The following is a 25,318-nucleotide window of genomic DNA, read 5'->3' on the forward strand; positions in this document are numbered from 1 at the left end:
ATCTCAATAGTCCAGCCAATAAACCCCCTCCCTCTCCATGGTGGAACGAGGACTGCACTATAGCCGTTCGAGCAAGAAAAATAGCGTGCAAAACGTACAGGAAGAAACCCACTATTGCCAACTTCCAGAACTATCGTAAACAGGTTACAGACACCAGAAGGATTCTAAGAACCGCACTGCAACTCACTTGACTTCAAAACCCCAACTCCTTCCATCTGGAAGATGATAAAAAGATTTCGTAACAGGAAATTGGCCTCTAAAGCAGAGGCTCATTCAGTTAATCACAAGAAGATTGAGGCTACAACTGCCAATATTTGCCCTCCAGCTTGCTCGGAAGAGAAAAGCAACCTGGGGTGTTTACGTCTAGCAATCGGATTTGCAATCGGATTAATCGCAATCATATCAACCGACTAGGGAAAAAGTTCCCTAGACAAATCGGATTTGTTAAACGTGTCTATGGAGCGATCGGATTAGCTCACGAATAAGAGAACGAAAATTGTACCCGTATCGCAGAATTTTAAGAAGAAATAGAAAAGTAGGTATGCATGTACTTTTTGTTATTCTCATAATAATTTTCATTCTCTTTCAAATGTACAATTGAGCGATAAATGTATTAATGTTTTACTTATATATTTTAAAGAAACAAATAGACTATAACCTCACTTTGATTTAATATAGTTAACATATTAGTTTATTAAAATAATATTTTTTTTTCAGAGATAATTGCAAATGGATACAAATGAGGGAGAAGTGTTTGAGCAGGAAGATCAGTTTGGTATGTATATCGTAAAATAAAGTTTTTATTTTAGTTCTAGCTAAACTAATTATATATTAATAAAATTTGCTTTTTGAAATATATTCCATGTCTTTGAAATAAGAAAATGTATACTTTGCAAAAATATCTTTTACATTATACGGAAGACATTATAATGTAATTATTAAATTGTTTCACTAAGTTTTTCTTATTTTTTCACAGAAAACTGTAGATACCAGTGGACCAACAAAACTGCTGATAGAAGAAATAAGGCAATATACATCAGTATTAAATAAAAAAAATAGTATGCAGAAGAAAATATGGAAGGAAATAGCAAGTAACTTTAAGAAAAGAGGTTACAACGTAACTGACGAACAATTTTCTGTTAAATGGAAGAACTTGAAACAGAAATATAGGTCGGTGCGTGATGCTAATAATGAGACTGGCAGTGCTAAAGTATCTTGGGAATACTTTGATTTAATAGACGAGTTTATGAATACTACACCTGAAGTAACACCTGTATCACTTGCTTCAAACACACGTGGATTTAGACTGCTCAAAGAAAATGTATGTACAACAGAAAACAGCGAATCCAACGATGAAAATACAGTACCCAACACTACTTCTTCTACTTCTACTTCTACCACTTCTTCTTCTACTACTTCTCATGGTACAAGGCTCAAGTTCAGAAAACGTGCAAGAAAAGAAAATGAATTAGCATATTATGAACAACTTTATAAACAAAGAGAAAAGCATCATAAGGATAACATAGAAATGCAAAACAGATTTTTAACGTTACTTGAAGATATTTACAAAATTGATCAACAGTAATATAAGAGATGAGTATTACTAATAATAAAGCTTGTTAAATACTTTTACACACACACATATAATATATTTTTTGGTTTACATATGTGACAAAAAAGTTTGCATATGTTTGTATATGTGCAATATTTATTATAATATTGATTAATATTTAATGGATATGTGTAAAGGTTAATACTTTTCAATATATAAGACAGTAATATAAAGTAGAGTACAAGAATATATACTATGTTTTCGAGTATGTTTCATATTATGGAATCTAAATGTTAGTATTCTTCTAACCCTCGAGAAAATTGTGTGTTATTTTTTTAATATTAAACAAATAATTTTTTTAACTTGTCAACGAAAGTAAAGCTATCTACATATATGTGCGTGTATATATATACATATGCACAAATTAACATACACATACAGCTTTATTCTTTTTTTTTACAATATTTCCACAATAATTTGAAACATACTAAAACAGTTTATTCTTGTATTATATTTTAGTAATATTAATATTGACACAAAACGTGTATACTAATAGTGGCTGCGGTCCATTTGACGCTACAAATGCTTCGAACCGTTCTTCTTCTTCTTCTTTCTTCATTGAAAGAAAGGAGAAAAGGAATGCTTCGAAGCATTTGTAGCGTCAAGTAGACCGCAGCCAGTATGACTGAATTACATGAAAGTGAAGAAATGTGATCATAAAACCATAAATGTTTATTTTAGTTGATTTTGGCTGCGTTTGGGGAGCGCACTATTAGCGCTATTTGCTTATTCTATCCTTGTTCTACACTTGATGAGCGATAAAGATAGAATGATGCAATAGCGCTAATAGCGCGCTCCCCGAACGCAGCCTACATATGCATGATATAAGATTTATTTTATTTCATTATTAACATTTAAAGACTGATGTGTTAATTTACGATATAATTTATGAAAAATGTGTTAATGAATGAAAAATGGCAATTTTTATTTATTTTAAATATGTATGTTTAGTTTTTTTAATATTTTAGTAACATTAATATTGACAAAACGTGTATACTAATAGTATGACTGAATTACATGAAAGTGAAGAAATGTGGTTTCATAAAACCATAAATGTGTTTATTTTAGTTGATTTTATATGCATGATATAAGATTTATTTATTTCATTATTAACATTTAAAGACTGATGTGTTAATTTACGATATAATTTATGAAAGATGTGTTAATAAATGAAAAATGGCAATTTTTATGTATTTTAAATATGTATGTTTATTTTGTGTGTGTGTGTGTGTGCGTGCGTGCGTGCGTGCGTGCGTGCGTGCGTGCGTGCGTGCGTGCGTGCGTGCGTGCGTGCGTGCGTGCGTGCGTGCGTGCGTGCGTGCGTGCGTGCGTGCGTGCGTGCGTGCGTGCGTGCGTGCGTGCGTGCGTGCGTGCGTGCGTGCGTGCGTGCGTGCGTGCGTGCGTGCGTGCGTGCGTGCGTGCGTGCGTGCGTGCGTGCGTGCGTGCGTGCGTGCGTGCGTGCGTGCGTGCGTGCGTGCGTGCGTGCGTGCGTGCGTGCGTGCGTGCGTGCGTGCGTGCGTGCGTGCGTGCGTGCGTGCGTGCGTGCGTGCGTGCGTGCGTGCGTGCGTGCGTGCGTGCGTGCGTGCGTGCGTGCGTGCGTGCGTGCGTGCGTGCGTGCGTGCGTGCGTGCGTGCGTGCGTGCGTGCGTGCGTGCGTGCGTGCGTGTTTGCGTGCGTGCGTGCGTGCGTGCGTGCGTGCGTGCGTGCGTGCGTGCGTGCGTGCGTGCGTGCGTGCGTGCGTGCGTGCGTGCGTGCGTGCGTGCGTGTGTGTGTGTGTTACCAAATATATTAAATATATTGTATCGAGTATATACGTATATTCATGTTTTTATAACTACCAAGTTATGCGTTATGAGCTGCGGTCCACTTGATGCTACAAATGCTTCGAAGCATTCCTCTTCTCTTTTCTTTCAATGAAGAAAGAAGGGGAAGAAGAACGCTCCAAAGCATTTGTAGCGTCAATTGGACCGCAGCCATTATCAAATAATATGTTTACTGTTACCATTGTATCTAAATATATATAATTGATGCCACAGTTTTCTGTTGCATCTGATAGGTATATATGCACATATACATTTCTTTTAATTACATATCTGTTTACATACATTATTAATACAGAAAATTAGAATTTACAAAACGATTACAAAACTACCGAACCAAATGCTCACAGATATACTTGCAAACAACAATTGAAACAATTTGTTCAGTAGGTACATTTTGAGATTGTTACAGTTATATATTGTTCATTTGGATTACAAATATTACTATTGATTTTTTACTGTACATATTGAACATTTTGATGTTACAGAGAAGGAAAAGTTCTGCAAATTATCGTTAGTAATTACATATATAGACGTTCATGACAGGCATAATTTTTTAGTTTCATACATGAAAAAACGTTTATTTGACATGTAAATATATACATCATATCATACAAAATTATATATATACGTATTACATAGAAAATTAATATATTAACTGTGCAATAACATCTCTTTTTTCATTACCTTCTAGAAGAACATTATTATGATTATTTTCGTTTTCCATCGGCTCTAAAATATTTTCAAATTGTTCATCTTCGTTATCGATACAAATATTGTGCAAAATACAACATGCTAATATTATTAAAGGTATCATTTCGGTATTATACATATATACATATCTTTTAATTTTCTAAAGCGCCCTTTCAACATCCCAAACGCTCTTTCTATCGTAATACGAGTTGATAATAATTTTGTATTATAATTGCGTTGTACATTGTTTAAATGACCATTGTCACGATATGGAATGAGTATATATCGTAATAGCGGGTACGCAGATGAGTCACCTAACAAATGTGTATTTTGTGGGAAATATCTTTCAACATCATGGTCAATCATTTGTTTGGTATCACTTAAGCGCCACACTCGTGCATCATGGACACTGCCACATATTCCCGTAAAAACATCGATAAATTTCATTGTAGGATCACAAATACCTTGTAGTATTATTGAATAAAAGCCTTTTCTGTTAATGTAACTATTTGGGTACTCAATAGGAGCACTAATTGGAATGTGACAGCCGTCTATGACACCTACTACACCTGGGAAATTGCTCATAACAGCAAATTGCTCTTGTATACGTAATAACTCGTAATGCTGTGGCCATTTTATGTAGTTTTCAGCATGTTCTTGCAGTACGTAAGCCACATTAAATACACACTTCCATATAGTGTCTTTGCATAGCCCAAATCGATCTGCAACGGATCTAAAATAAAACATAAATAATGTTGCATTAATTCAATAATATTAAACATGACTGCAATCATCTATTATTTTTACTATACACAGAGGGTCTAATAATAACAAAATCTTTCCTGTACTTATAGTTATACATTAGCTAACCTGTAAACTTCTTGATTGCCAAATATCCACAAAGCTATAGCAATTTGTTTGGCTGGCAGTATTTTAGGATAATTGTCTCTTTGCAATAAAGATGGTCCTATATGTTGTATCAACAGCTCAAAAGTTTTTCTTGTGATACGAAAATGTGATTTAAAATCTATGAGAAAAGAATATACATATAAGAAATTATAAATATATAAATATATAAATAAATGAGAATGAGTGTGTGTACTTCTTACGTGTTAAAGAATAGTTAAGAATGACATTCTCATAGAAGTGGCTAATTCTAATATGTTGCTCTCTTATACGACGTATTTGCAACACATCTTCGTTTTCTTCATTGGTATTAAATATTATATTCCATACATTCAATAATAAGTCCATGTTTTTGGTCTGCAAGAATATTAATAAAACTATTAGATTATATATGCATGTAATCGTTAATCATGAATGATTGAAACAGAGCGAGGTTATAGTCTATTTGTTTCTTTAAAATATATCGGTAAAACATTAATACATCTATCGCCCAATATACATTTGAAGGAGAATAAAAGTTAATTATTATAAGAATAACAAAAAGTACATGCATACCTACTTTTCTACTTCTTCTTAAAATTCTGCGATACGGGTACAATTTTCGTTCTCTTATTCGTGAGCTAATTCGATCGCTCCATAGACACGTTTAACAAATCCGATTTGTCTAAGAAACTTTTTCCATAGTCGGTTGATATGATTGCGATTAATCCGATTGCAAATCCGATTGCTAGACGTAAACACCCCTGGCAAAAAGTATTCATCCGGACGCCAATAGCCCACTCTCTTGGCTTGACACTCCCTTCACATACAATGAGTTTCACCACGCGCTGAATACCACCAAGAGCAACTCAAGTCCAAGCATAGATCGTGTAGACTATAAAATCTTAAAATCCCTCCCCCTCTTACTCAAAAAACTCTTGCTTCGGATCCTTAACAATATCTTTGTGGAAGGTGTCTTTCCAGAACACTGGTCCCACTCTTTAGTTTATCATCCCTAAACCTCATAGCAAAGAGGTATGTTTTATAGCCCTTACCTCCTGCTTTCTAAAATTTCTCGAAAAAATGATACTTAATCGTCTACATTGGTGTGCGGAGTCTGGCTCCAACCCCATGATCCCAGAACACCAATTCGGATTTCGCAAATTTCGTTCATGCTCAGATAACCTCACAATTCTCGCCTCTGAAATCCATAACAATAATCTTCTCGGTAAGGCCACAGCTGCTTTGTTCATCGACATCAAAGCGGCCTTCGACAACGTTATTCCTACCATTTTGATAAATGATCTTATACATACTGGTTTCCCTGGTCAAACTAGCCAATTTATACAAAATTTAATAGCTGAGAGAAATGTACAGTTCGTGATCGAGGGCCAACCATCGTCCCCCCGCGTTTCACGTAAGGGAACACCACAAGGATCTGTCCTCAGTCCCTTCCTATTCAACTTTTATCTCAATCGGTATGCCTCGGTAGTCGAATTGATACGACGCCCTTCACGGAATGAGGGAGGTTCCAGGTTCGAATCCTGGCTGAGGTAATATTTTTCGCAATAATTTCTTTACAGTTTTTTAAATAATTAAATCGTATAGATTTAATTCCGGGGAGGGAAGGGTACTAATGTTCCAACGATAACTGTGTTTCAAGTCCGACAAACAATCGGCGCGCAGTTTATTAAGTTGGAATGTATGTATATACGTATATACATTGTAATTCGTTACTTCTGTAACTATTAATTCTCTAGTTGCGCACTACGTACCGCGCTTGACTCGTATCGCCGTCTTTTAATTAATTTGTAGACTCCTATCAATCCATATTATTTGCCCCTCCCCTGTTTAGACCGGCCCCTGATCTCCTCGAGCTTTTCAATGAAGTTCCCACTTCCTCAGTACAAGGATTATTTATGGACGCATTTAAAACAATCATGGAAGGTTCCATTGCTATTTATACGGATGGTTCTAAGGTGGATACTTTTAGCTGGGTCGGTGCCTCGTGTTACTCTCCTCAGCTCCAGAGGAATATTATGTTTAAGCTTCCTTCGCGCGCGTCTGTCTATACGGCCGAAGCATGGGCCATCTATAATGCGGTACTCCTTACTTTAGATTTAAATCGTAACAAATATACCATAATTTCGGATTCCAAAAGTGTACTGGATGCCCTCTCAAACCCGGTCACATGTCACTCAAATTACCTGATTCCGTTGATCAAAACCAAAATAATTGCATCTCAAGAGCGTGGTAACACCATTCAATTTATTTGGATTCCGTTTCACAAGGGTATCACTGGCAATGAAAAGGCTGATGAACTTGCCAATAAAGCCATTCGGTATGGCCAAGAACCCCCCGCTTTCAAATTACCTCACTCCGATCTATTTTCTGAGCAGAAAGAAAAACTTTCAGTAGAATTTCACAATTATCTCTTTAAAAGAGCTTTATATAAGAGTAATCACTTTTTCCAAACAATTTATGTTAACACCCCCAAATCATGGTACTACAAACTTAATTTAAAGAGAGCAACAACCATCACAATCTCCCGACTGAGAGCGAATCATTACAATTTAAATTACAGTCTATTCAGAAAAAATATCATTGACGACGGTTCGTGCGCTTGTGGGGATCCCTTGCAAGACATAAATCACATCATTTTTCATTGTCCTCTGACGTTTGATCGGGCCGCGGGCCTCCGACGAATGGCGGAATCCCTCGCGGGCCCACACTGTGATGATTTTCTAAAGGTATTAAAAAGACCTACTCCCAAGATATGCAGACTCATCACAGCATTCTGTAAATTTACGGACATAAATTTGTAATCGCGCGCACCTGCGCGCGCATCTACATCTTTCGAACACACCTTTTTGGATCTCTCACATACTACGTTTACGATAATTCACTCGCGTAAACGGGATTTTCCTTCGCGTAAACGGGATTTTGTAGTAACTTACGATAATTTACTCCGCGTAAACGGGTGAATTATCGTAAGTTACTACAGAAGTAACGCTCGCGTAAACGTAGTAGCGGTACGGTCCCTTCGCAACAATTCAGAGCTTTTAATTTCTTATTATATGCTCAGTATGTATATTCGTATCAAATTCATTTACATTTTCTCGTTCTTACAATAAGTCTCTTTAATTTACAGTATATATACATACTTTTAATTTTATTTATCTAACCCTTGCTTGTGACGAGCTTACATCGATAATTGACTTGATTTATTCTCACTTCCGACTGAAGAATCAACCATGGATTTTATCATTGGACTACATTTTCCAATTAAGAACCTCACAAATATGCAGCGATTCCGATTTTTTCTGTTCAGTATTTATTTGATGATCCTATTATTATATTACTTGGATGTGGAAACTTGTAACTCGTGACGAATTTAATATTGAGTTACGATATTTGTATATTTTATTCATTTTGGCTGAAGAAGGCACTGTTGTCGAAACGTTCCTAATTAATTAATTGTTTGTAACAATAAGTCTTTATTGAATTTAACAACTTTCATGCTCGTTATTGGCCGTTAACCTTTCATATTATTGTGGAAAAAAAAATATATAAAAAATATATATACAAAATACTTATAAAGAAACGAATCAAATGTATGTGAAAAATTAGTAAATTTTTTAAAGTAATCTTAAATTTATTTTGTACAGTTTAGAAATGTTTCAAGAAGTTTTTTTAATGCTTGGAAAAACTATTGACTTTATTTAATGATGTCACTTCAGTCTGCCTTAGAAAAGGCCACAAATTCAAAATTTCTAACGCTGAAGATACCTCGAGCCATTCGTAGTGGCTCGCAGGCGTAGCGGAGCAGCAACTCGAGAATAGGTAGAAGCATCATAGAGATAGCTGATATAGAATTTTTTTTAGCAGTTATATCAATAAGAGTTTTACTCCGGGGATCTCAGGGGGGGTGAGGTGCGGGGGGAAAGGACTCGCGGCCGAGGGGTCTGCCGGGGTGAGGGACACTCTAGCGCCACCGTCATCCGAGGGGGAGGGGGGGTGATCTGCGTTCCCACCATATGGTAGGTTGGGGGGGGAGGGCTTCGAGATAAAAGAGGTCCTGGGGGGGGGGGGTCGGCGAGCGTGTCGGGACATGTTTATTAAATATTAATAAACATATCGTATTGACAAGGGGTGCCGCCAAGGGTGGAGGGGGTAAGTGTCCACTTCTACGCCGAGGGTGGTCCGGGGGGAGGGGGGTGTCGTCACTTTATCGGCGCGGGGGTATTATAAAGGCGCCGTTCGGCTGCTGGAATTTTATCAGCGAATATAAACAAAACAGCGAGTTAGACACTTGACTCTGCAATGATCTCACCCTTCTAGAACATGCGAGCCGCTATTCGGTTACGGCGTCTTACTACAAAAGCGAGCGTCGATGGCCCGACGACGGTTTGAAGATAAAATAGCCGAGGTAAACAATTGATAAAATTTGTCACCGATGACGATTTAACCGTTGCGGAGTCCTCTTCATGTTTTTTTCTAGGAAGAGCCGCTGCCGATTACGTTTTAACCGTCGCGGCGGTATTCGGTTATGGCGCGGCATATTACAAAAAGCGAGCGCCGATCGATGTCTGGCTGCTGGAATGTATAAACAAAATATGTCTAACGATAATTATACGAACGCATAGCATCCATTGTCGCCAGGATGATTATGGATCCACATCTTGTGGATCAGTCTTCGGCTAGTTTTCGCGACGCGAACGTTCATATTCGAGGGTGAAGTTTTTTGTGTCAAGTATTCAATACAGAAGAATATTTTTTACGATAAAGGAGATGACAATAATTCCGATATGGATCGCGAGTTAACGGACGACAGTGACTACTTCAGTGATGAAGACAACAATCATGAAGAAGTCATCGATAGAATAGTGCTAAATTTACGTGTAAGACATTGCGTAATATATTTTTATTATTCAACGGGTGGTGCACTTGCACTATGTGCTCCGTGTATGGTTGCTCTATGGGACCTTGATTTCGGCATGTACGCTCGCCTAAAACACTTCGTTGAGAGACGCGGAAGACGCAAAAGCCGGTATTGTTCAAGATGTCGTGAATCATTGTTTATGATATTTCCGCGTAATATGTGCCCAATTTGCACACAATAAGAAAAATACGTTATTGCGGCTCTTAAAAGTTGATACTTGGGGCTGAAGTTTTTGTGTCAAGTAAACGGTATAAAAAAACATTTTTTTCAAAAAACAGTTAACAATAATTTCGAGGCAACAATGGATGTAGATTCATCCGACGAGGATCGTCCGTTGTCGTCGGACAGCACTTATAACAGCGATGAAGACAATAACTGTAGAGAAGTTATGAAAAAAATAGTGTCGCGTCCCGAATTTTTAGCGCTGGATGGACGTACGAAATGTTGCGCTATTTATTTTTATTTTGAATACGGCTCAGATAACTTGTGTTATTCGTGTATGATCGCTTCACCAGACACTGGTGAGCACATACGTGAACGTCGAGAGTATGTAACCGAGCCGTACAGCGTAATGACCATTCAATTTTGCACAGATTGTCGTAATACTCCATTGTTCCAAATATATCCATGCAACATGTGCCTGATTTGCATGAAGTGATAAAAAAAACATTATCGCGAGTGAGACATTATATAACGTGCGCAACATGGAACGGATAATTGAAAAGAACGAATTGAAAAGAAAAAGTGATCTTAACGAGTATATAACTTCTTTAGGCTATGATCACTGTTTAATAAACGATATCGCCGATGCTTTGAAGAATAATGTGCGAGACGAAAGACTGAGGGATGTGCGACGAATATCGCCAGTACAGTTTCTTCGCGATCGCGAACTAGGTATGTACGCGGAACCAGTGAACGCTTCGCTAGACAAGGAATCGTTATCGAAACCGAGTCTCCTTATGACTGGAACGTGAGACAAAAAGTGTATCAACGGCTGCTGGACGAGTGCGTTAGCGAGGAAGAAAGATGTGCTGACGTGCCATATTACTTTAAACCGCGCTATTAGAACTATCACTTTTGGGCGATTGAAATTTTTCGGAAGATCGAGGATGGTGGTTGTGAAGCACTGTACATTAAGATTCATACAGGTATTGCGAAGTACGTTGAATTATTGGTGATGAACAATTCGGCACATATGTATATGTACCATGACCTCAATAATCCTAATCATCTATTGATGCTTCAAAGAACCTTAGAACGTGACCGTGATGATATTAATAATTGAGAGCTTAATCATTTTAATGGTGCGGCTGGTCTAGTGGGTAAAGCGCCAGATTCGTAATCCGGAGAACCGGGTTCGAATCCCACTGGGCCACTCAGAATTTTTCAGTAAAAATACCGCATCCCCATCTGACGGATAGAGGTAACCTCTAGATGGGAAAACTGGGCTCTGTCTTTTGGAAAGAGACGTTAAGCAGTTGGTCCACTCATAGCCGTCGATCGCTATAAAGTACCTCAGGAAAAAGCAGAGGGCGCTATCCAATAGGACGGCTTCTGTACAGCGGTGTGGAAGGCAACGGGAAACCACCACACTATTTATATTCCCACGAGAGTTATGAATGATGTAAAAAGTTCATAACCACGACCACTCTGTCAAGAGTGTACGACTAAGAAGAAGAATCATTTTAATACCCCTTACTTCTTTCCTTATCCGCTTATGTCTGCGCACTATGTCGTTCAATATTGCAAACAATATTGTTCAGCGTGCGATCGAGTCACGTGCAAGTGCTCCATCAAAGAATGTGACGTGATTTAAAAAAAGACAGTATTACAAAAAAACATGGAACATCTCGATAAAACGGAACGCGACCTGGTGGAAGGATCCAACCAAATCGCTACCTTGGACGAATATCTTGCATGGGAACAGCGATGCGAGAAGTTTATTGAGCAGCTCGAAAAAGACTGTCGTTCCAAACGTCCGCGGGTCTCAGACGGCTCTCAGACTGTCGGAAACAGGTCATCTTTAGTGGCAAGAATCGCGCGACTCGATGGTGCGAAGACTCTATTACAGAGACGGTTCGTACATATCGGTGGTGAGCACGCGGCGGGCAGTAGTAGCGGTAACGAAAACGCGGAAAGACTCGTGTGGCGAAAGATCGATGCCGCGTTCGAATGGCGTATATTGACTGGTGCAGTGATAAATATCAATTACATCGAACCGCGAAAATTTCTCGAAGATGCCGAAGTCATCGTGCTCGATCGTGTGCGGAACGTCGTGCAAACACACGCAAGTGTAAAGATAAACACCGTGTTCAACGGCGAGTTTGTGATCAGTTCTTTTGTGTACTGCTTCCCTGCAATTCCAGTAATGAATGCTAAACTTATAGACATTGGGTCGCATCTATAAGCCAAAAAAGCATTTTACTACGGTACAAATTTGAAGCACCGTTTCATTGAATGGCGTGTCTTTGATGGTAGGGAAGAATTCAGACACTTTGTAAATTAGATCAATGATGATTTTGATAAGAGGTGTGAAGCTTTCTCGGGTGATATTAAATTGCAAGGGAGGGTCATTTGTCGAATTTCCCTCTCTGGAATTTCCGAAAGTAAATATAGGAACATTCTCCGTATTGATTCAACCGCGAGGGGAGTTTAGGCAAGCCTCGTGGGCCTCTTTTAATTTTTGTTGTCGAAGGGAAGACAATTGATCAGAATTTCTACGATTTGGTTTGTAAGGGGGGGAGCTATTTCGTAGAATGCCCGCATATGTAAGCGAAGATGTTGAAGTCGAAGAAGAGCTATGTAGCGGGGGGGATGGAGAGAGGTTAAATCTAATGTTTTTCGCCGCATGGTTTGAACCAGACGCAAGCGAAAGAAAAGAGTCAGGAGAGTACAAATCTGGGGGAGGAGAATAATTATTTTCTAGTCTATTTCGCGCTTCTAGATATGGGATGTTTTCCTTAGCCGCGATAGTGGCAATACGCTTTTGTTTAACAAAGATAGGACATTGTGAGGATGTGGGAAGATGCTCTCCTTTGCAATTGATGCATTGCGGCGGGAGTTGAGCTCTGGGACAGTCCTCTTTTTTATCGTGGGCAAGCTGTGTACATCGATTGCAGCGCGCTTTGCTGCGACATTCCGCACCGATGTGACCGAAGCGAAAACAGGAGAAACAGATTTGTACTTGTGGTACATATGGTTCAACTTCTAATTTGGTTTTGTAAATGGAAATTTCCGAAGGGAGAAATTGACCTTCAAATTTAATCATTATAGTTTTTGAGGGTTCAAATCTGTTTTCTCCGTCTTTATTTACGCGTCGATTAAGATGATGAACCGATATTATTTTTCCCGAGGATTCTATTTCATTTGTAAGCTCATCGTCATTAAAACAGAGAGGGATGCCACGCACGAGCGCATAATTTTAAAAGAGGGAATAAATGCAATAAGATTATGCGTTTTGAGAATAGGGTTATCAATAACGCGGTTGGCTGTTTGATACGTGGAGAATTGAGCCCTGATTTTGTTGTTACCGATTGTACGCATTTCCACAATTTCCTCACCGAAGGATCTGTTAATAATTTTAGCAATTATAATAAAGAATCAGGGGGGGCATTTGTATCCGCGTATTGGAATTGCACGAGAAAAGGCCGGAGGGAGGTCAGTAGGCGAGTACCGATTGGCCTCTCTTCTGTATTATTTTTTAGATGCGGAAACAGCGGTGGGAATGGAATTTATTAAAGCTTTGTTTTTGTTCCCCCTCAGGGGGGAGGACGAATCGTCGGTGCGGCGTTTTACGCCTTTTCTATTTGTCGGTCAATGTTTCGCAATCCATGCTATCAGTAGGAATCGCTAAGGAACCGGAACCGGAAGATTTATCTACTCGACAATCAATATTACCGATAAGTTGGCTCACAGTTTTTCAATGTTCATATCGGAAAGACGTTATATATATTGCCAGTCAGGTCGATTTAAATTACTTTAATTAATATTACCGATGTTTGATTTATCAGAGGAAGAATTATTGTCTTCACGAGAGTTATTGTTTTCATTTTGCATCCGATACGCGTTGGATATTTCTTGCGAGATCTTATCTAAGATGGCGATGTTTTTCTGATAGCGATCTTCGTCGCTCGGTCGCGACGGAGGCACAACAACTTTTTCCGGGTTCCCGGAATTGAATTTCCTATTTCTACATTTTCTCTCATCTTAGAATCTGAATCAGAATCCTTATTGTATTCTGAATTAATTGAATCGGTATTGTAATCCGATGATCGTTCGCGGTCGCGTGACTGAGAGCGAGATCGTGCTACATTCGGCGTGGTACGGTTCGCAGGCAGGGGGGACGATTGCGCCTCAATATTGAGGCTCAAATTAAATTTGTCAAACTCACTTAGGGGCACAGAAATCTTCTATCGTTCTCGATCGTTTTCGCCAGCCTCGGGATTGCACGTGGCAGAAGCCGCACGCATTTCCCTGGCGGACACTGTAAAGCTTCGATGAACGTGCACGCAGTACGAGTCAGGCGATAAAAGAAAGAATGAATTTAAAGTTAATCCGTAATACGGATATTAATGGAATAAAATCAATTAAACCATTCGATATCTCACTATCGAAAGCCCGCGCGACACAAGGAATAGGATCACACGGCGAATAAACGCACTTGCACACTGCGCAGGGACACGGGAGAGAGGGAACGTCCGCTCACGTCCGTGGCTCGAGCGCGAATTATGTCCTGAAGCACATCGTTCACGGTCTTACATATGTACAAGCACAGTATATACAGTAGCGCAACTCCCTGTCGGCACCTTTGATGTCAGCGTGTACAAAATTCAACTGCACATGCGCGAGCTAAGTAGATAACCAATCAAAGATCTGCTCTTTTTAGTTGAACTTCTTGCACCGTTCATCTTACCTCTTTTTCTCTCTAACGAGGAGAGAGAAAGAGGCAAGATAAATGGTGCAGAAGCTAAAAGAACAGATCGCATACTACTGGGGGTCGATTCTGTATCTTGGGGAACGAGGTGAAAATTACAAAAGTGAACAGATTTAGATTTCGACAAATAAAATTGTAGATTCTCTAGTGAATTTGCTCACTTTTGTAATTTTCACCTCGTCCCAAAATGAAAATAATGTAAACAATTAGCTAATCACATATAGTATACTTTATAGACAATAAAAAATATGTCAGAAAATAATTTAAAAAAACATAAAATTATATGAACATCGATTAATATAAAAACTAATATATGCACTTATATATATATATATATATATATATATATATATATATATATATACATATAGATAAATGCATGACATTGTCATTTTCATTTTTTATTAATTTTGTAATTCTTTATTTCAAATTCTAAGACACCTATTCTGTAAATGTTAACGACATCATTTCGTGCTTTGCGCAGGTATGTAACACTACAGTGCTACAGCAAAGCACGTAACAATATCGTTAATGTGTACTGGCACGTATTATGCACGTAACTTTGCGGAATGGATTCCTGTCGAAATTATACTGTTTTCCCTAAAAATACAATAGAAATGTAGGAAATAACAATTCCGATCGGAATCCATTTCAAAAAGTTCCATAATACGCACCCTGAGAGAGGCTCCTAAGGCTCGTTATTTTACCGCTCGTGATTGGTTCCGCCATGGTGTTGCACGTCCAATGAAAATAAGGACCAGTCTGTCCAGACTCTTAAGGGACTCTAGCTGAAACGAGCGTCCCATGAATTCGCACCTTAATCGTATGCGTACGTAATTTGATCGGTCTGGCCGTGACGACGACGACGACGACGGACGACAACAACGACAACAACAACCATCAACCAACAACCAACAACCAACAACCAATAACAACAACAACAACAGCAACGGTAAAGCCCCTTGCACAATGCCAGGCAACAGGCAATAGGAACAGGAAATAACCAAAAAATCGTTAATTACAACCTAAAAAATTCGAATGCTATGATTGGTTGGCAACAGGCAATAGGCACAGAATTTCCAACGTGACGGAAACTCTGTGTCTATTGCCTGTGTCACTGTTTATTCTGCATTTATACATGATTTCTGATTTATATTCCCCGTTCCTATTGCCTGTTGCCTGGCATTGTGCAAGGGGCTTTACGAGAATAAAGGTGCCGCGAAGGCACGCGCGAAACAGCTGATTGGCGGAAATACACGTCGTCCGAATCCGAGTCACGGCCACGGCCGTTTCTAGTCGCAGGGAGTGGACTGACGACTGACGGTCATGGCGGGTTTCGTGCTCCGAGTGAAAACCAAAACAGGTCAAAAGGTTGTTTATGGTCTCACGGCCCACGATAAAGTATCGCAGCTGAAGGCGAAGCTCGCCGAACTCACTGGTGTACCAACCGCTGCCCTCCAGGTACTTGTCGGCTTTCCGCCGAAACCTATCGACCTAGACGCGGCCGACGCCACGATTGAACGCGCCGGTATCATCTCCGGAGACACCCTTATCGTTGAAGAGAAACAGGTTTGTCTCGTCAACTCCTGAGACCACAGGAAATGATATAAAAAGAATATATAGCATTGGTTTGTTGAGTATCTATATGTCTGAGCAAGCAAATGTACTGAATATTATGTAATTCGTGGTCACATTAAGGAGAGTGGTTGCTCAAATCAAAATGATAATAATTAGTTCAAATTTATGGAGGATATTGAATGAACCTAAGTTCATCGTTTTTTGTGCTGCTGTAGCTAAACTGAAGAATTACCATTATATTGAAGTTATACTCTTGAACACTGGTGACATAGCAAAAATGTTACCTGTAATGTAACTCTCGAAAGTATATTAAAAATGATAAGAATTTAATGAAAATAGATGCAAATAACTCTTTATATTTAGGAAGGACTTTTACGAAGACTGAAATAATTTGTCTACATAGTTATCAAGAAATTGTAAAAATAAAATAGCATGTTGCCACATTTCAATGTAGATAATAATGTATTTGAGTTTCAATTGTACAAACAACGATTTAACCTCTTAACTTGTTTATTTCACGTGATGAAAAATTTGATCGCGACACACCTATAGGCTTTTTCTCCTTGCCGCCTGCCTCATAATGAGTGCGTTCCGTTTGGGCGCTCACGCGCTGTAAGCATTGCTCTATCTTCGTTTGATATTCGATGTGCAACGAAGATAGAATGATGCTTACAGCGCGTGAGCGCCCAAACTGAACGCACTCAATGTGTGACACCAACCACCTTCCTTAATCCGTCATTCATAAAAATTCTTTACCTTTACAAGACAAGAAATAGAGACATTGATCAAAGTTGAAATCTGTACATAAAAATTGTACACACTAGAGTTATCCATTTCATTTATTCCTATCTCTATTTAAGCTTGAATACATAACAAATAATTTTTGTCACATTAAAATTATGATTTTATTTATTTATTTTGCTTCAAACCCATTCAATGTCTAAAAAAGTCAAGAAAAGAATCTCTTATATGAACATCACATGCAGATCGTGTTCAATAGACATGAGCAGAGACCGGACAATCTCGGACGGTCGCATATCATTGACCAGGACAACTTTACTAATGCTCCAGGTGTCCTTATGAGGAAGGTTGTACCTGCAGATAATTCCTGTCTTTTTACCAGCGTGGGTTACGTCCTGAATGGTGAGCAAGCACTAAGAGATAAAAACGTTAGAATATGATGCTATCCATCAAAGGTAGAATACATCCAAATAATTTTCTTAAGTTTAAAGATACAAAGAAGAGCATATAATTTATATAATTTTAAAAACAAATATTACTTCTAAGAATATGATTTAAGTATACAAGTACCTAAAAGTATCAAATAAAAATTGCATATATTTCAAAATTGAAAGAGGAAAAACAAATGTAAACTCAAATACTGTAAATTATGATAATTATTTAATTTGTATTTCTTCAGGAAAAGTGGACACTAGCTGCGCCAGTTTTATGAGAGAAATTATAGCAAATGCGGTAGCGGCAGACCCGAATGAATACTCCGAGGCATTTCTAGGTAGACCCAATGTTGAATATTGTGAGTGGATCCTCAAATCTGACGCTTGGGGTGGCGCCATAGAGTTGTCGATTCTGTCTAAGTTTTATGGTTTGGAGATAGCGGTAATCGATAGCATTAACGCGATCATCAATAGGTTTGGCGAGGACCAACATTACGCTCAACGGGTCTTCCTCATATTTGATGGAATCCATTATGACCCTCTTTACTTGGAGCCGCTTGATGTAAATTTCTTATGTCAATACTTAAAAATTTTATTTTTTCTCGATTTTATCGTATATTTTTAACCCTTCGAGGCCACATGGGGTGGCGGCCACCCCAATAAAAATTCAGGGCCCAATATTTTTAAGATAAACTTTATAATCAGTGTCCCTTCACCCAGAGAGAATCCTTAGTTGGGTCTCTCTCTCAAAGATCCATGCAGTAGAAAGGCTTTAAGCCATGTCAGTTATCACGAGCGGTATTCAGGTGTTAATAAAGAATTTTACATTAACTTGTGATCCGTTTTAATTTGTAGCCAACGTTTCGACCTACTTGGTCTTCTTCAAGACTAAAAGACAGCTAAATACCAGACTGAGGCAGCATAAAGACAATGTTAATTTAGACCCGTCCAAGCATTCGGTAGTCTCGGAACACATTACCGCTCTTAACCATTCGTTTAATTGGGAGGAAACACGAATTCTAGATTATGAGGGTAATTATAAAAAAAGAATTATCTCTGAGATGATCCGCATAAAGGAACAGACCAATGGAATTAACTTGAACAAAGATACCGAATTGTTGGATAGGGCCTACTTTGACATTCTAAGTGAACAATCTAGCTATAAACATAAACATTGACTGTACGGAGTCGACCATCGAATATACTTCGCTCTCGCATTAGCAGTACGTCCTCGATACGAAACACATTGGTTTGGAGATACTTTCGTTAAAACATAAGACATGTTAACGTGACTACTTATGTAAGTTCTTTATCGTTTAATTACAACACTAACCATGTAACTATTGCCATCTGAAATATAGTTGCCACTAAGTATGGTCGCGCGAACATGAGCTTGACTGAATCTACTCCTACGTAACATATGACAAACAACGACAAACTCAGACGCCGAACATAGCTGATAAATGCATTCCAATCCTACAGAGGACCACCGATAAGATGCAATTTATTCCTATGGAGGACTGCTGCTGCGAGGAAAGTAAAGAATACGAATTTGTCAACCGTGATAATGTAATCGGTAACTTTTTAATGTGTGCTTGATGACAGCGCTAATTTGAGCACGACTTTGACCTTTGTTTGCGTGACGCATCACTGACGATGACTATCAAAATTTAATGTTATTGTATATAATTTTCTTATGTGAGCTCTAATAGACATTAATTTATTTATTTGAATGTAACAATATATATATAGTTGCCCTGAAGAAGACCAAGTAGGTCGAAACGTTGGCTACGAATTAAAACGGATCACAAGTTAATGTAAAATTCTTTATTAACACCTGAATACCGCTCGTAATAAAGGCCGAAACATACGATTAGCTTTTGCTTCAGACGAGCGAAGATACTTTTATTCATGTCAGTTATGTTTGGTAAACATTTGAAAATTATTATAGGGGTAGTGACCATCCCGGTGTGGCCTTGGTGTATATTCCTTATCGCGACTAAAAATTACAATATTTTTGTTCATTGAGCACATTTCGGGTTCTGCACCATACATATTTTTTAACAACACCCTTAAGGGGATCCTAAAGTGAAGGCTGAACTTCCTCGACGTCGGTAATGTCAACATTTCTAATCCTGTTTTCTATGTCATATATCTATATCTGTCCTTGTCTAACGAGAGGCATCTGTCCTTGTTTCGATTGCTGCGCCATCTCTCGCTACACGCAATGTCAACCTGAATGTGCTTTTGCACATATAAAAGTTTATTTAAACTAATCTTTTTTTCTAGGCTTTTAATCTTAGATCTAATTGTACGATATTGTTCTTAAATGTTGTCCCTAGGTCATGCCGGTCTAATTTTGTTCATTGAGCACATTTCGGGTTCTGCACCATACATATTTTTTAACAACACCCTTAAGGGGATCTTAAAGTGAAGGCTGAACTTCCTCGACGTCGGTAATGTCAACATTTCTAATCCTGTTTTTTGTTGGAATTTTTGTACAAAGCAAATATTGTCGTCACGTATACCAAAAATTAACAAAAATATTAATTTTTTCTCGTTTTTGATGTAAATTTGACCACCATGACCTAGATTTTGATGCGTACTTTAATTCTAGACAAGAATTTTGCATTTCTATAAAGCCAATTAAAAGATTAGTGCTAAGAAAAAAAAGCCGGTATTACAGACGGCTTTAGGATCCCCTTAAGGGGATCCTGCAGCCGTATGATTTACCGACATTATCCTTTTTTCGATGGACCTTAATTGGCTTTATAGAATTGCAAAAATCTTTTACAGAATTAAAGTCCGCACAAAAATCTAGGGTAACAAACGCGATTTTATATCAAAAACACCAAAAAATTAAAAATGTTACTTATTTGGGCACATACAGCTGTCACCTGACGACAATATTTGCTTAAAACAAAAATTCTGCAGTTTATACATACATAATGTTTATCAATTGCCCTTGGGAAAACATGTAGGAATAATATCATGCAAGTAGAAGTAAGATTCATTGCGTACAAAAAAAGATCTATTGAAAAATTATTTTAGTAATGCAAATACGGATGCACAATGACAAGAAGAGCAGCAACAGTAGTTGTTGGATCTTGCGAGAGATGGCGAGCAATCGAAAAAAGGACAGATGTCATTTCATTAAACAAAGACAGATATAGAGAAAACAAAATTAGAAAGGTTGACATTATCGATATCGAGGAAATTCGTCTATCACTGTATATAGGATCCCCTTAAGGTGGCTCTAAGGTAAACTAAAACTAGCCATATAAATAAAACTTTGGGAGGTTGTTCTTTAACATATAATAAACCATCTCTTAAAATTTGAGACCCTGTTGCCATGTAAATTATTGCAAACGAGCAATATAAAAAATCACTTTTTAACATAGCTCTTATGGGAGGTTATTGAATTTTTACCGGAAATGATATGATATCTTTTAAGAAAAACTAGAGATGTTAATAAAAAACTGAACACTGAAAGATGAAATCACAAGCTTTCCAGTGGTATATGAAAGGTTGTGTGTTGCCATGGATTTTTAAGAAATATTTGATCGAGAAAGTGATGATGCATGTGCGTGTCACGGAAGTAAAATGTCATGGACACGCTAAGAGGTTATATATGCCAGCGGGGAGACGGCGAGTCGGCTGCTAGATCTACACTATCTACACAGTACTTGCGCACTGACGCGAAAGAATCAAGACAACATTAATTAATCGACCTTTTATAGTTATTATAAATTTATAAACTACTTATAAAAATCAATAGGAACATTATCAATATTAATAATTTTTATTTAGATAAGATGTTTAGGAAAAATCATAATGTATTTTATCAAGTTTTATGTGAGTTGTATTATTGACTAACGATGTCACTTTAGAGCCACCTTAAGGTGATCCTAAAGCTGTCTGTAATACCTACACTCGTTTTTAACAATATTATTTGCTTTGTATAAAAATTTTATAACTTGATGTTACAAAATGAGGGTGCAGGTCCATTCAGTAGATATCAAGGAATATCATGCCGTTTGTAGAATTAGGTTGATACTACGTTTACGCGAGCGTTACTTCTGTAGTAACTTACGATAATTCGTTCGCGTAAACGGGATTTTCCTTCGCGTAAACGGGATTTTGTAGTAACTTACGATAATTTACGCCGCGTAAACGGGTAAATTATCGTAAGTTACTACAGAAGTAACGCTCGCGTAAACGTAGTATGAGTCTCCAAACAAAAAAGTTAAACGAAAAGTACGATTACGTGAACGTAATGTACGTACACTATCGTACTTTTCGTATAACTTTTTTGTTTGGAGTCTCAGCCTATTTCTACAAACGCGGTATGATATTCTTTGATGTCTACTGAATGGACCTGCACCCTCATTTTGTAACATCAAGTTGTAGAATTTTTATACGAAGCAAATATTGTTAAAAACGAGTGTAGGTATTACAGACAGCTTTAGCATCCCCTTAAGGGTCAGCAGGAGACACGGTGGAGACCTCTATCGGGTTGGCTTAGCTGCGAGTCCGTATTTTATTTATTATAAATTTTCAAGAGCCAAAATGGAAAATCCGGCTCTGTACCGGGTTGCGGCTGATCTTACTGATTAAAACGAGCATAATTTTAATGAGATTCGTTAATTAATTTGGTTAAAATTTGGGAAAAACCGTTTCAAAGCAGCTTTCCTTGCCAAAGCAGCTGCTTTGAAACGGTTTTTCCTAAATTTTAGCCAAATTAATTAACGAATTAAAGGGATATCATAAATTAAAGGGATTTCAAATCTGTAAAGCCAATTTGAAGAAAAGCATACGCCTATAAATATCGGTCATTGCCATCGATCCAGGATCTCTTTAAGATGTTTTAATGAATTTTTACGTGTATTAATTTAAATTATGAGACTTTGAATCCGTCTGGGGTAGTGACCATCCCAGTGTAGCTGGGACGTATTAGAAAAAGAGGTATGGCCTCGAAGGGTTAAATTATATCAAAATTAAGAAGACTCAATTTTTTCTTTCTTTTTTACATTTATCTTTCAACACAGAATTCTATCAGTCTCTTTTTTTGTAAACTTTATAATTTTGACTTCAATGCATTTTCTTTATCAGGGTGGCAGTATCCAAACGATATTTCCCACCGAGGATGAGAGAGTGCTTCTAGAAGCCGCTCAACTTGCAAAAGAGGCAAGATTGAGTCGCCAGTTCACGGATGTGCAAAAATTTACCCTGATGTGTATTGACTGTAAATTCATGCTAAGCGGACAAGCGGCAGCACAGCAGCACGCCAAGGACACCGGTCACAAGAATTTCGGTGAAGTAGCAGCGTAGCCATGTATCAACAGCCCATATGATCTAATTAATTCTCTGGTGACTATCCTTGACTATACTTTAAACAGTATAGAATGACTTTTGACAGTCATTTTCTTCGATTGGAACGTTCGGGGATCTCTCGGTTTATCTATTTATTCTCATCGTACGCTATTATAAATTTAATCAATTTTAATTCAAGCGCTTATTATTATAAATTCTTTGTGCAACGGAATTCAAATGACGGGAAATTCTGTGCTCGAAGGTACGGAAGCGTGTGTGATATTTTTACAAATTATATTCACAAATTATGTATTATACATATATTCTAGGTAATCATTATATTTAATTGACCTTTTTATTGATAGTCCGAATTACGTTTTTATACGATATATTGTTATATTTGTATTAGGGCAAAAAATTGTACTTTCTAGAAATACTGTTTAGGACTGAAAGATTGCCGTTTTACTGCTAAAAGTACGAGAGAGCTAATATCTCTTTTTACTTGAGCGAGGTGCTTGCAAATAATAATATCATTAATGCGAATTTGTTTGATGTTAAGGATTGTTAATGCACATAATACACAAGTTACTGATTTTGATTAAAGATCATTATCTGCGATCTTAGATCGCTCGTCTCAAAAGACATGCATCCGACGATTTCCTTGAATCTTCACATTTTATTGAAAAAGTAAAAATCTGTAATTTTATCAGTCTGCAATTTCACGTCTGAAGTCACGCGAGATTCGTCATCCGAGTGCCACGATGATATTCATAGTATAATCTTACGCATAAGTTTTCTCGAGATTGTACTTGAGATAATTTAAAATATGAGGCCGGCGGTCTTAAACATGAAGTTCAGCATGAACACCGTCCAAGGATGATTTTGCACTTATGGGCGGTATTCATATAATCAGGTCTTATATTTTTAAGACCGTCTTAAGTAAAATTTAAAATATAAGAATAACCGACTATGGCCGGTATTCATAAGTCGGTTCTTATCAAGACCGTCTTAAGTAATGTCTTAAGATGCTAATACGGCTCTGTGATTGGTTCATGACATCTTAAGATTGTACTTAAGATGGTCTTAAATATAAGAACCGACTATGAATACCGGCCTATGAATACCAGCCATAAAGATATATATATATATATATATAGAAATATTCCTATATTTAAAGGGATCCTAGTGGCAGTAATTACCGACATTTTTGTATTATAAGAAATCTTTGAATTGGCTTTACCGAATTGCAAAATTCTTTTACAGAATTAAAGTACGCACAAAAATCTAGTACGCGACACACGATTTCATATCGGGAACGAAAAAAAATTACAAATTTTACTAATTTGGGCACATACAGCTGTCATCTGACAATAAAAATACTGCAGTTATATGTATAAAATGACACCCAGGCGGACTAGGGACAACATGTAGAAACAATATTGTGTAAATAGAACTAAGGCCAGCTCAGCGAGGACAGAAACCTCGCGTAGAGCAAAAGGGCAAAAGCGGGCTTGATCTCGATGTTCGTACGTTCAGTACGCATAGAGACTGCGAAAGCACGGCCTATCGATCTTTTTGGCTTGAAGAGTTTTCAGCAAGAGGTGTCAGAAAAGTTACCACAAGATAACTATGGCTTGTGGCGGCCAAGCGTTCATAACGACATCGTTTTTTGATTCTTCGACTAAGATTCAAAACCTAGAAAAAAAGATTTTCTCTAAAATAAAGTTTTATTAAGCAAAAGCACATTCAGGTTGATAGGATAAGCAGTATTGCGTGTAGCGAGAGATGGCGCAGCAATCGAACAAGGACAGGTATAGATATATATAAAGCCAGAGATTCTTCTCTCTGATAAAGCCTTGTATACACGATGCTAGAAATTGGTCCAAGTTCTCTATTCAAGTTCTCGAATAGAAGTAGTTGTACTTTGATGATTCTAGATTATAGCGATATAGTCGAAAAATGTGGGGTCGAGAGCTGAGTATGAGCCTGGGACCGTATTCTCGAGCCTGCCCTAATGATTTTCGTATGCGACTTTCTATTTGAAAAGCATTGAATTTCGCATGCGAGTTTCATGAAAACGATTCGAGAATAGGGCTCCTGGGCCGTGGATATACATATATTTCACGATCCACGTCACTTTTACCGCCCATCTGTCCAAAATTGGTATGGACGGATTATTGACCAAGGGCGGAAAATGTTCGTCTTGAAAAGAGCTTTCGAAAGGCGTGTGGCATATATGCGCAATTCAACTGGCGTCATAGTTATGGCTGCTTAAAGGGATAAATTCAAAATTTCAGATCCAATATATGGGCAGATAAAACGGTGAAAAGTAACTAAATTTATGTGCAACTCAGTAAGTATTTGGGAA

At 37.9% G+C, this 25,318-nt stretch overlaps 1 protein-coding gene across 5 annotated transcripts; it reads left to right on the plus strand.

Annotated features, from left to right (window-relative positions):
- Window positions 1-15,693: 15,693 nt before the first annotated feature.
- On the plus strand, window positions 15,694-23,553 carry Yod1 (Yod1 deubiquitinase). 5 transcript variants are annotated; one of them, XM_077401924.1, is made up of 6 exons: window positions 15,694-15,836; window positions 16,181-16,255; window positions 16,346-16,453; window positions 17,449-17,605; window positions 17,883-18,199; window positions 22,750-23,553. In XM_077401924.1, the coding sequence occupies exons 2-6, from the start codon at window positions 16,211-16,213 to the stop codon at window positions 22,966-22,968; spliced, it is 846 nt and encodes a 281-aa protein (XP_077258050.1). In that variant the 5' UTR covers window positions 15,694-15,836; window positions 16,181-16,210; the 3' UTR covers window positions 22,969-23,553. The 5 variants fall into 5 exon arrangements, with proteins under 5 accessions (XP_077258050.1, XP_077258047.1, XP_077258045.1 ...); XM_077401921.1 differs by having other exon boundaries at window positions 16,181-16,453; XM_077401919.1 differs by having other exon boundaries at window positions 15,696-15,836; window positions 16,079-16,453.
- The last annotated feature ends 1,765 nt before the right edge of the window (window positions 23,554-25,318 follow it).

The sequence above is a fragment of the Temnothorax americanus genome, unplaced genomic scaffold (genome assembly GCF_048541705.1).
Source record: "Temnothorax americanus isolate GAGA-0224 unplaced genomic scaffold, ASM4854170v1 Scaffold15, whole genome shotgun sequence".
NCBI lineage: Eukaryota > Metazoa > Arthropoda > Insecta > Hymenoptera > Formicidae > Temnothorax > Temnothorax americanus.